Source organism: Myxocyprinus asiaticus, chromosome 32 (assembly GCF_019703515.2).
Source record: "Myxocyprinus asiaticus isolate MX2 ecotype Aquarium Trade chromosome 32, UBuf_Myxa_2, whole genome shotgun sequence".
Classification (NCBI taxonomy): domain Eukaryota; kingdom Metazoa; phylum Chordata; class Actinopteri; order Cypriniformes; family Catostomidae; genus Myxocyprinus; species Myxocyprinus asiaticus.
The window spans coordinates 12595873-12607165 of NC_059375.1; the positions used below are offsets into that span (position 1 = coordinate 12595873).

Genomic DNA, 11293 nt, shown 5'->3' on the forward strand with positions numbered 1-11293 from the left:
ATCTGTGTATTTGTGAAAATTCTCTTCTCTTTGTGTCTGTCTCTGCAGCTACACCTTTTCTAAGGTTCAGGAGCGCAGTGACACATACTGGAAGTTTCAGCGTTACAATCTGATAGTGGAGTATCATTCTCGTCCAACTCTCGCTCCACCCTTCATCATCTTGTCCCACATCAATCTCTTCATCAAAAGAAACATTCGCAAAGTGCCATCCACCAAAATCCACCATTTTGGTAAAGTTAGAAAATGATTACAACCAAGCAGAGCAACTTGCTTAGTGTTTGGTAGAGACCGCCAAATATAATTTTTACCCCCACTACAATATAGATTATTTTTATGTTATGCAGAAACTATATTTAATTAGTGTTTATTTCAGCTTTTTGGCACAATAATAGATATTCTAACAAAAAAGTTATATTTATTAGGGTTACACGTTATTTTAATGTGTAATTACAAAATAATTACTGATTATTACTAATTAACAACATATACTTACTATATGTTTAGGGTAAGGGTTTGGTGTAGGGTTAGTTGCTTGTAATTGTGCATAATTGACTGTTATTACTATAGTAAATACATGTAATATGTGTAACAGGACACATTAAAATAAAGTGTTACTTTTATTAGAAATACTAAGTTATAAAAACAGGCATTATAAAAATGATTTGTTTTGGGATCTGTCTAACTGTTTAGCTATGTGTTTCACACTTGAAATAAATGACTATTATGTAAAAAGAGTAATTTATGCAGAAAATACATTAAAGCTTATGTGTGTTATTTCTACATCAATAGTGCCACCAAACGGAGTTTCAAACAATCACTTTTTTCAAAAAGATTCCAAAAAACACCCCCCGTCTTCCATTGGTTGTACAAACTAATAGTCTTGCAAACTCAGACAATCGGTTGAGGCAATGTAGCTGTCTCAGGCTGGAAAAACGGGAATGCTTTGTTAGCGCCACAGTGTTATACTTTTAGGTGAAATCATCCTACTTATAGTTGACCCTGCATATTAACCTGGGACATGCAAAATAATTATGACATAAAAAAAAATATTCACACATCAGCTTTGTGTAAGTTTCTTTACCTGTGAATATAGTTGTTTGCATACAGTACTGAAATGGCTTGTTGGTTGTTTTGGTCATTAGAGAACTTAGGAATAGCAGCACTTATTTCCTGATTTCTTCTGCTTTTGTGCATTTTTCATACTACATTTTTTTTAGATCTTCAAACGAGATATAACATACAACAAAGGCAACCTGAGTAAACACAAAATAAAGTTTTCAAATATGTTTTGTATGGTTATCCAACTCCTATATCACCCATGTGAAAATCTAACTGCCCCTTTAAACTTAATAGCTGGTTGTGCCACCTTTAGCAGCAGCAACTGCAACCAAACACTTCTGATAACAGAGATCAGTCTTTCACAACGCTGTGGTGGAATTTTGGCCCACTCTTCTTTGTAGAACTGCTTTAGTTCAGCCACATTGGAGGGTTTTCGAGCACAAACTGCCCGTTTAAAGTCCTGCCACAGCATTTAAATCGGGTTCAAGTCAGGACTTTGATTAGGCCACTGCAAAACTTTAATTTAGCTTCTTTTGAGCCATTCAGAGGTGGACTTACTCATATGCATTGGATCATTGTCTTGCTTTATAATCCAATTGCACTTGAGCTTCAACTCACGGACTGATGACCGGACGTTCTCCTTTAGGATTTTCTGGTAGAGAGCAGAATTCATGTTTCCCTCAATTATTGCAAGTCGCCCTGGCCCTGAAGCAGCAAAGCATCCCCACACCATCACACTAGCACCACCTTGCTTGACCGTAGGTATGATGTTCTTTTTGTAGAATTCGGTGTTTGATTTACACCAGATGTAACGGGACCCCTGTCTTTCAAACAGTTCCACTTTCGTCTCATCAGTCCACAGAACATTCTCCCAAAAAGTTTGAGGATCATCAAGGTGTGTTTTGGCAAAATTCAAATGAGCCTTAATGCTCTGCTGGGTTAGCAGTGGTTTTTGCCTCACCACTTTTCCATGGATGGCATTTTTGACCAGTGTCTTTCTGATAGTGGAGTCATGAACAGTGGCCTTTATTGATGCGAGAGAGGCCTGCAGTTCCTTGGATGTTGTCCATGGATTTTTTTATGACTTCCTGGATGAGTCATCGTTATGCTCTTGGAGGAATTTCGGAAGGTCGGCCACTTCTGTGAAGGTTCACTACTGTGCCAAGTTTTCTCCCTTTGGAGATAATGGCTCTCACTGTGGTTCTTTGGAGTCTCAGAGCCTTTTAAATAGCTTTGTAACCCTTCCCAGACTGATGTATTTCAATCACCTTTTTCCTCATCATTTCTGGAATATCTTTCGACCATGGCACAGTGTGCTACTGGGTGAGACCTTTAAGCCAACTTCATGCCGCTGAAAAAGACCTATTTAGGTGTTGATTTGATTGAACAGGGTTGGCAGTAATCAGGCCTGGGTGTGTCTAGACCCGCTGAACCCCATTATGAATGAAGTTTCATAGATTTGGGGATTTAGTAACTAAGGGAGGAAATACTAAAACAGAAGAAATCAGGATCACAGCACTGTGTGTGTGTGTGTGTGTGTGTGTGTGTGTGTATATATATATATATATATTGGTCAAACGCATTATGAGTCTATCACTAGTATTAAGGAACAATCCAGTTCCTCAAATTGTATTTTAGATTAAATATGTCAATTGATGTATGTGTCTTTCATTTTTCTTTTTAAATAGCCTTGGATTTGAAGGGTAAAGAAGCTAACAAATTGGTAAAATGGGAGACCCTGCAGAAGGAAAACTTCCTGGCTATCGAGTACAAAAAACAAAAAGGGACAGACTCTGAGAGGCTAAAACAGATTTCTGCCAAGTGAGTACCCAACCAATGCAAACCTTTAAAGAGTTAATATAAAAAAATGTGAGTCAGAAAAGACTGCAAAAATGGCTTCTACAACTTTCTAACATCAGACAGATACATTTACACATTTACAGTGGCCCCAGAAAGTATTTGGACACTTAAGCTGCACATAAAAATATACACATTTTATTGCATTAGATAACAAAATGTATAAAAGTGGCATTTATTGTAAGAAATATAGCATGAGCACACTTTCAATGCAAAACATTTAACAAAAATAATGATGAACTACACCTATGGTTACTCGGACACCTGTGTGAATTTGAAGGGAATTTGAGGGGCACTGACTTCATACATCCACTAAAAATCACTGCCACACCAGTTGATAAAAAGTAATTGCAGAAATGGCTGAGAACAGTGAAATAAGTTCAGAGAAAATAAATTTTGTTTATATTAGGTGTCTTTAACTACTATGTACTTACATTAAAATGCATACAATACCATATATTTATTGTGTAACTACATGTTGTTCTGCAAAACAATTCACGGGTATGTTTAGGAGTAGGGCTAGGGGTTATGATTAGGTTTAGGGTTAGGGGTTAGGTTAAAAATAAAAACTACAGATGTAATTAAATACAGGTACTTTAAATGTAAGTACAGTGCAACAACACAAATATACATAAGTACATTGGATCAAATGCTTAAGTACATAGTAGTTAGAGACATCTAATATAAAGTTGATCCTATTGTTCTATAATTTAAAACCTCACAAGCTTATTTTATGTTAAACGTTTTGCTTGAAAATTGTGCTCATGCTATGTTCACAATAAATGCCATTTGGTTTGATGTTTTGTTCTCTAACGCAATGTAAAACATATGTTTTTAAGTGCAGCCTAAATGTCCAAATACTTTTTGGGGCCACTGTACATATAAACAACACCTATTAGGTATTCAGCAACTTAGCCCACTCAGTGAGGAAATTAGTTTGAGATAGGATACTAGTATTCCTAAACAACCAAAGCTTTAATGTACTATTATTAATTGTTATATATAACTACCAATTAAAGATGTTGGAGAAGTTAACGGAATTTCCTGATGTTCCTGGCTGTGGGGTAGCACCCACAGTTCTGCATAACATTTGAAACAAGTAAAAAAAAAAAACAAATGTCTTTAAAAAGGGCCCTGGTCAAGTCATCTTTATTTGTATAGTGCTTTACACAACACACACCATTTCAAAGCAGCTTTACAGAAAATTATGCTTTAACAGATTATTATTATTATTTTTTTTTAAATCAGTCCAACCTTTACAATTTGTGTGTAGAATTTCAGCACGGATTGTTTCAAATTTAATGCAGGTTTTGAAAAGGAGCTTTTATTGAAGGATGTAGCACAATATTGACCCAGATGGCAAACCTGCAACCTGTTATTAAGCACTGTTACCTATTTCACTTTGGAATAGGGTGTTTACATAAAAGCCTTTAAGGTACAAAAGCAAAATGGCCCTAATTCTAAAGTTCAGGGAGAGGTTGGAAAATAGTCAATGTAATGTAGTTGGAAAATGTAATTTTGCTTAGGAAATAAAAAGAAAAAAAAAAAGAAAAGTGGACCACAGGGAGAAAAATACAATTCTGAATAATTGATGACTCCTCCTTAACCCTGGGGACCCACCGGCGGGTCTAAAAGGGAGCGCTATGTCAAAAAAATGTACGCTTAAAATGTTCAAGTGTCTGAATACATAAGTCAGGCACATTTGGTATTGTTTGAAAGCTTAGAATCTGAACTTTTCAGATAACTTCTACATTTATGTTACATAAAATAACAAAATAAGGCCAAAAAACATGCAAGTCGCAAATCAGTGCCACTTAGTGGTCATGTGGTAGAAATATTGATATGAATATAAAAGTCTTTCAAATATCACTTAAATAGACAGATATCAAATGAAAGCTCTCATTCTCAGGAATGCGACTGTACAGTTTATTTTGTTGCCCTAATACCACAGTTTGAAAGATTTGCAAAAGAATCGCAAAGTGAAATATATGATATATGTAAGACATCAAATACAAACATCTGTTTTAATGCGCTGGTCACTGCTGCTATAAGCCCCAAATAGCTTAAAACTGTATATCTGCTTTTACCTTAGGCAGTTTTAAAAAAAATTAGCCATTTGTTACTTGTCTGTGAGCTTGCTTGTGTGTATAATCCAATGTTATATCTTAGATGTTCAGAACAAAATATGCGGTCCAGAAGGTAAAGCATGCTAAACAAGTTATCGTAAATATATGTTATCGACTATTGATGATAAATGTTATACATCATTTTTGCACTTTCTAATGACAGATTGAGCTTCTAGTCCACTCAGAGGCAGAGATATTCCATGAAACAATGGGGTTAGTGCATGAACTGAAAATTAGACTGAATGTCTATGGACGAGCACATCTGTTAGGGCTTAAATGCGTTAGAGCGCCACCTACATTTCAGATTGGCATTTTGTGACGGAAGGTGATAGAGGATTCTTTCTTTTTTCTAGTAGTGGAATAAAATAAGACTTTTTGGAGTGAGATGGAGTGAACAGAACCAGAATTACATGCTTACAAATTTAGGACAAAAAAAAAGATTTTTTTATTTTTGATTCATCATAACATATATACTTTCATGAATAATTGGAGTCCTTTTATTTTATTTGAGATGTATGCGTTGAGTACAGTATGTGTAAATGGTGAGCTTTTAATTTTGAGTGTGAAAAATTGTTAAAGAGTTAAAGAGGTTAACAGATTCAAAAGCAAATAAGGTCTTACAATACAATGTTACAAATACAATGTTGTTTCTTTAAGATACTGCAGAATGTTGACGTGTCTATCTTTGTGCATGTTGCAGAGTGGATGGTGTTCTCAAACAGGTTGCAGAGATCAGAGATGTTGATCGCAGACTGAGAACACTAGAATCAGATGTAAGAGCACATGTTGTGATATCTATATTAAACTTTATATGTAAGTCTGCCGTTCAAAGCTAAATACTCACCTATATGCAGATGGAGTTCTGTACATCTTCTCTTCAGTGGATTATGGAAACTCTGTCTCAAAGCAGTGGAGCGAAGACCAGCAAAGTGCACCCTACTCGAAAAGGTCCACCTGCTTTTTGTGTCACAATTCCTTAGTGGTGTTCACACATACATGATCTGCTGTGACAAAGCGATTGAAAGTCATGCATTTTCAATGAGAATTTATTTCTGCCAACATGAGTGACAGCGGCTGTTTACTCTGTGAGAATGTCCATTGACAAAGTTGAGAAGAGTTTATTTGAGTGAGCAGTGACACAAGGTGGGGACTACCAGTGGGAGTGAAGACATTAGAGTTCATCCAATATGTATGCTCCGAGATGAGGTAGTTGAGTTTAGGCAAGATGGAGAAGTTAAAGGAACAGTTTACCCAAAAATTTAAATTTACCCTCATATCGTTCCGAACCAATTTATCTTTTTATATTCTGCGGAACACAAAAGGAGGAATTTTAAAGGAAGCCCCATTCGCTGAATTCAATACAATGGCAGTTGATAGTGACTCAATTTAAATCTTCTTGTCAAAATAGGATGACAAATTATACAGTGTCAAGAAAAAGTATATGAACCCCTTGGAATTAGCTGGTTTTCTGCATCAATTGGTCATAGAATATGATCTCATCTTCATCAAAATCACAAAGACAAACAACAATGTTCTTAAGCTAACAACATTCAAACAATTATAATCTTTCATGTCTTTATTAAACACATTCCATTAAACATTCACTGTGCTGTTGAAAAAGTAAGTGAACCCTTGGATTTAATAACTGGTTGATCCACCTTTGGCAGCAATAACCTCAACCAAGCATTTCCGGTAGCTGCGGATTAGACCTGCAAAACGTTAAGAAGGAATTTTGGGAACCGCTTCAGCTTAGCCATATTCTTAGGATGTCTGGTGTAAATGTCTCTCTTGAGTTCATTCCACAGCATCTCTATTAGGTTAAGGTCTGGGCTCTGACTGGGCCACACCAAAAGGTGGATTTATTTTATTTTTTGAAGCCATTCTGTAGTGGATTTACTTCAATGTTTAGGGTCACTGTCCTGCTGCATCACCCAACTTCTACTGAGCTTCAGCTGGAGCACAGCCACCCTGACATTATCCTGTAGGATATCTTGATAAACTTGGGAATTCATATTTCTCTCAATGATGGCAAGCAGTCCAGGCCCCAAAGAATGAAAGCAGCCCCAAATCATGATGCTCCCTCCACCGTACTTCACAGTTAGGATGATGATTTCATGTTTGTATGCGGTGCCCTTTTTACTGCATACATTATGCTGCATGTTCTTCCCAAACAATTCAACAGTAGTTTCAGCAATCCACAAAACATTTTCCCAGTAGCCTTGTGGAGTATCAAGGTGGTCATTGGCAGACTTCAGGCACACAGCAATGTTTTTGTTGGAAAGCAGCGGCTTCCTTCGTGGTGTCCTGCCATGGACACCATGCCTGTTTAATGTTTTCCATATAAAAGTCTAATGATCAGAGATGTTAACCAGTTCCAATGATTTCAAGTCTTAAGCTGTCACATTAGGGTTCTTTTTTATTTATTTTTTTACCTCATTGAGCATTCTGCAGTGTGCCCTTTGAGTCATCTTGGCTGGACAGCCACTTCTAGGGAGAGTAGCCACAGTAATAAATTGTCTCCATTTATAGACAGTTTGTCTAACTGTGGACAGATGAATATCTAAGATGTTCGAGATAACTTTGTAACCCTTTCTAGCTTCAAGCAAAGCAACAATTCTTGATCATAGGACTTCTGAAATCTCTTTTTTGTGAGACATGGTCAATGTCAGCAGATGCTTCTTATGAATAGCAAACTCAGAATGTCTGAGTGCTTTTTATAAGTCAAAGCAGCTCTAACCCACACCTCCAATCTCGTTTCATTAATTGGATGCTAGGTTTGCCAACTTCTGACTCTTATTAGCTTTAGTTAACGTCATTAGCCTAGGGGTTCACATACTTTTTCCAACCTACACTGTGAATATTTGAATGATGTATTCAGTATGTACAAGAACAATACAATAATTTGTGTGTTATTTGTTAAAACAGATTGTGTTTGTTCATTATTGTAAGTTCAAACCAGATTTTAAGTCAGATTTATACATAAATGCAGATAATTCCAAAGTGTTCACATATTTTTCTTGCCACTGTATTTACAGGCAATGCATCATATTTCTGATCAGATTTTCAAAAGCTGTGGCCAATTGCGCAGCCCACTATTAATGTTCTGTGGCCAACAGTCCAGCAACCTGTGCTAAAATCACTATATCTGTGAACGACCATTAGGTTATAAGGCTTAAATACATACATTAGTGAATGCATTTGACAGTCAGAAGATTGTATTACATTTCGAACATAAACTGATGTGGTTTTGGTTCATCATCTTTCCACAGCTGTAATTTCAGCCTCTCTTGAGAAATGAAAAAGAGCCTTCTTCCTGTACTCGTCTGCTGTCCCACACTCTCCCGGACACATAAACCAAGAAGGCGCAGAGAGCCAGTGAAAACAGGGGTGGTGACTTGTAAAAAAAAACTGACTGTATTGTTCTGCTTTCCATTTTTAAATTTGTCATCCTGGCCTTTTTAATGGCTCTTTCTACTCTTGACAGTTTAGTACTCCCAGGTGACCTGTCTTCTTTTCCATCTGAATGTGGAAAGGCACAGAATGTCTTGAGCTTATTGTTCACTCAAATATCAACTATGTCATGTTACATTTATAGATTAATCAAATTATCATGTTCTTAAAGGAATATTGTTGTTAGGCTTACATCTTTTTAAAGTCAGAGTGTTATTCTGTATTGTGCTCATAGAATCTGATTTTATAAAGCTATAATCATGAAACATAATTTATAAGAATAAGAAATATGCTTGTCCTGTGTTTTGATTAATGTCTTTCAACAAATATAAAGTGGTGTGGCTTAAAAGCAGCAATGGCGAACAAACATATTGCTCTTGTGCTCTTGTAACATACATTTACATCATTGTTCAATTTATTTTGTGAACAAAATACCTCAACAATTTGCATTTATTATGTAATTCTTGAAATAATGTTACAGTGCATGCAATAAGTTCAGCAGAGTTTATTATGTTATGTTTATTATGTTAATGACAGAGAATATTACTTAACATACCAAATTAATTAAATATCTAGTGTTTCTTGCACTCAGATATAAAAACCAAACAAAGCAAACTTTGTATTGCACTTTAAGTATGGTAATGCGTGTTTACATTTAAATGTAGAACAGATGTGTTTTATGTCATGGCATTTTTCAAACCTTTTTGTAAAATTCTACTGTAGTTGCATCCACTGAAACTGTAATTGCATGCTGTTAACTGTGTTTTTGGATTTTGGGTTTTTGTTTGGTATTTATATCAAGTTTTTATATAATTTTGCTATTGTTTTTATTTTAGACTACATTGTGATTTTTAATAGAATTTCTGACACCATAACATGTAATGTCTTTATTTAAAGGACTGTAATGTTTTGGCAACCTCACCATAACAGAATCCGCAGCAGAGAGAAATAGACTGCATGTACTGCGTTGTAAGTTTGCCTCGTATTTCAGGGACAACGAAGATCCTTCTCTCTTTTCCCTCCACCCCAACCCCCACCCCTAAAAAAATTATTACAAAGCTAGAACTATGCCCATACTCTCTGGACTAAAGTATACTAAAGCAGTGATTCCAAACTGTACATGTAACCTAGGGATACTTAAGCAGGTTCCATATGGTACTTGGAAAGATTCAGATTTTGCTTTAAGTTATTTAAATTAGCTGCTAGACCTTTCTCAAGAGAAAGTTTCTCCATGATTTCCACTAAAACATAAGCCAAACAAGTTCACGAGTCCGCATTTCACGCACATAATAGATTATTTTAGTTAAAAGGTTAATCATTGCAATAATGGCAACATTTTAAAGGTTAGTTATTTTATTCAATTTACCCTTATGTTGTTTCAAACACTTAAAGGAATAGTTCACCCAAAATGAAAATTCTCTTATCATCTACTCACCCTTATACCATTCTGGATGTGTATGACTTTCTTCAGCAGAACACAAATAAAGATTTTTAGAATAATGTCTCAGCTCTTTTGGTCCATACAATGCAAGTGAATGGATGCCAAAATTTTGAAGCTCCAGAAATCACATAAGTCAGCATAAAAGTAATCATATGTCTCTAGTGGTTAAATCCATGTCTTCAGAAGTAATATGATAGGTGTGGGTGAGAAACAGATCAACATTTAAGTCCATTTTTTACTAAAAATGATCTTCCCTGCTCAGTCAATCTCCACTTTAACTTTCACATTCTTCTTCTTGTGTTTTTGGTGATTCACATTCTACATGCATATGCCCCCTATTGGGCAGGGAGAAGAATTTCTAACAAAAATTGACAAATATTTATCTGTTTCTCACCCACACCTATCATATCAATTCTGAAGATAAAGATTTAACCACTGGAGTCTTATGGATTACTTTTATGCTGCCTTCATGTGCTTTTTGGAGCATCAAAAATTTGGCACCCATTCACTACAGAGCTGAGATATTCTTATAAAAATCTTAATTTGTGTTTTGCAGGAAAAAAAAAAAATCATACACATCTGGGATGGTATGAGGGTAAGTAAATGATGAGAGAATTTTCATTTTTGGGTGAACTATTCCTTTAAGGTAAATGGGGACTGAGACTCTGCCTAACATCTCCTTTTGTGTTCCTTGGAAGAAAGGTTCCTGTAGCCAGTGTCATGGGTTTGATTCCCAGAGAACACACAAACTGATAAAAAATGTATAGCTCAAATGCACTTTAAGTCGCTTTGGAAAAAAAGCGACTGCAAAATGCATAAATGTATTATATTTTTGGAACAACATGAGGGTAAGAAAATTATGGCATAGTTATAGCTGGGTGAAGTATCCTGTTAATATTAATGATTATGTTTACTTATATCCAGAATGAGTCAATAGGAACATACTTTTGCTTTTGTGGGGCTGTGGGGGTATCTATGACTAAGCTCAATTATAACCAATATAATATAATTAGGGCTGTCAATGGAATAACATTTTTAATCAATGAATTACATGATATGGAGATTAATTAATCAAGTTAATTGCAAATAATCACTTATCAACATTTGCTGAAAAGGTCCACAAATAAAGATAATTCATTATAATAATCAAAATAATGATAAATATATAATAAATTATATTAAATTATGCAAAAAAATAAATACCAGACAACTCAAAAACATCACATTATTGAGGCAGATGAGTTAAACATTGATTAGACAATACTAAAGGTGTCTTTAGAACTCAAAATTTGTTAACACTTAACAAGTTTCCATTCTTTAACATTAGTTAATGCATTAGGCATCATGAACTAACAATATA

General features: G+C 35.3%; 1 protein-coding gene across 1 annotated transcript in view; it reads left to right on the top strand.

The window, feature by feature from the left end:
* Positions 1 to 9960, top strand: part of LOC127423326 (transient receptor potential cation channel subfamily M member 4-like) — a 61479-nt gene extending 51519 nt beyond the window's left edge. The window contains exons 24-28 of the mRNA XM_051667524.1: positions 49 to 230; positions 2748 to 2880; positions 5743 to 5815; positions 5897 to 5990; positions 8312 to 9960. Coding sequence (XP_051523484.1) covers positions 49 to 230; positions 2748 to 2880; positions 5743 to 5815; positions 5897 to 5990; positions 8312 to 8340 — 511 coding nt within the window. The 3' untranslated portion in view covers positions 8341 to 9960. The remainder of the gene's footprint in view (positions 1 to 48; positions 231 to 2747; positions 2881 to 5742; positions 5816 to 5896; positions 5991 to 8311) is intronic.
* Positions 9961 to 11293: the final 1333 nt, after the last annotated feature.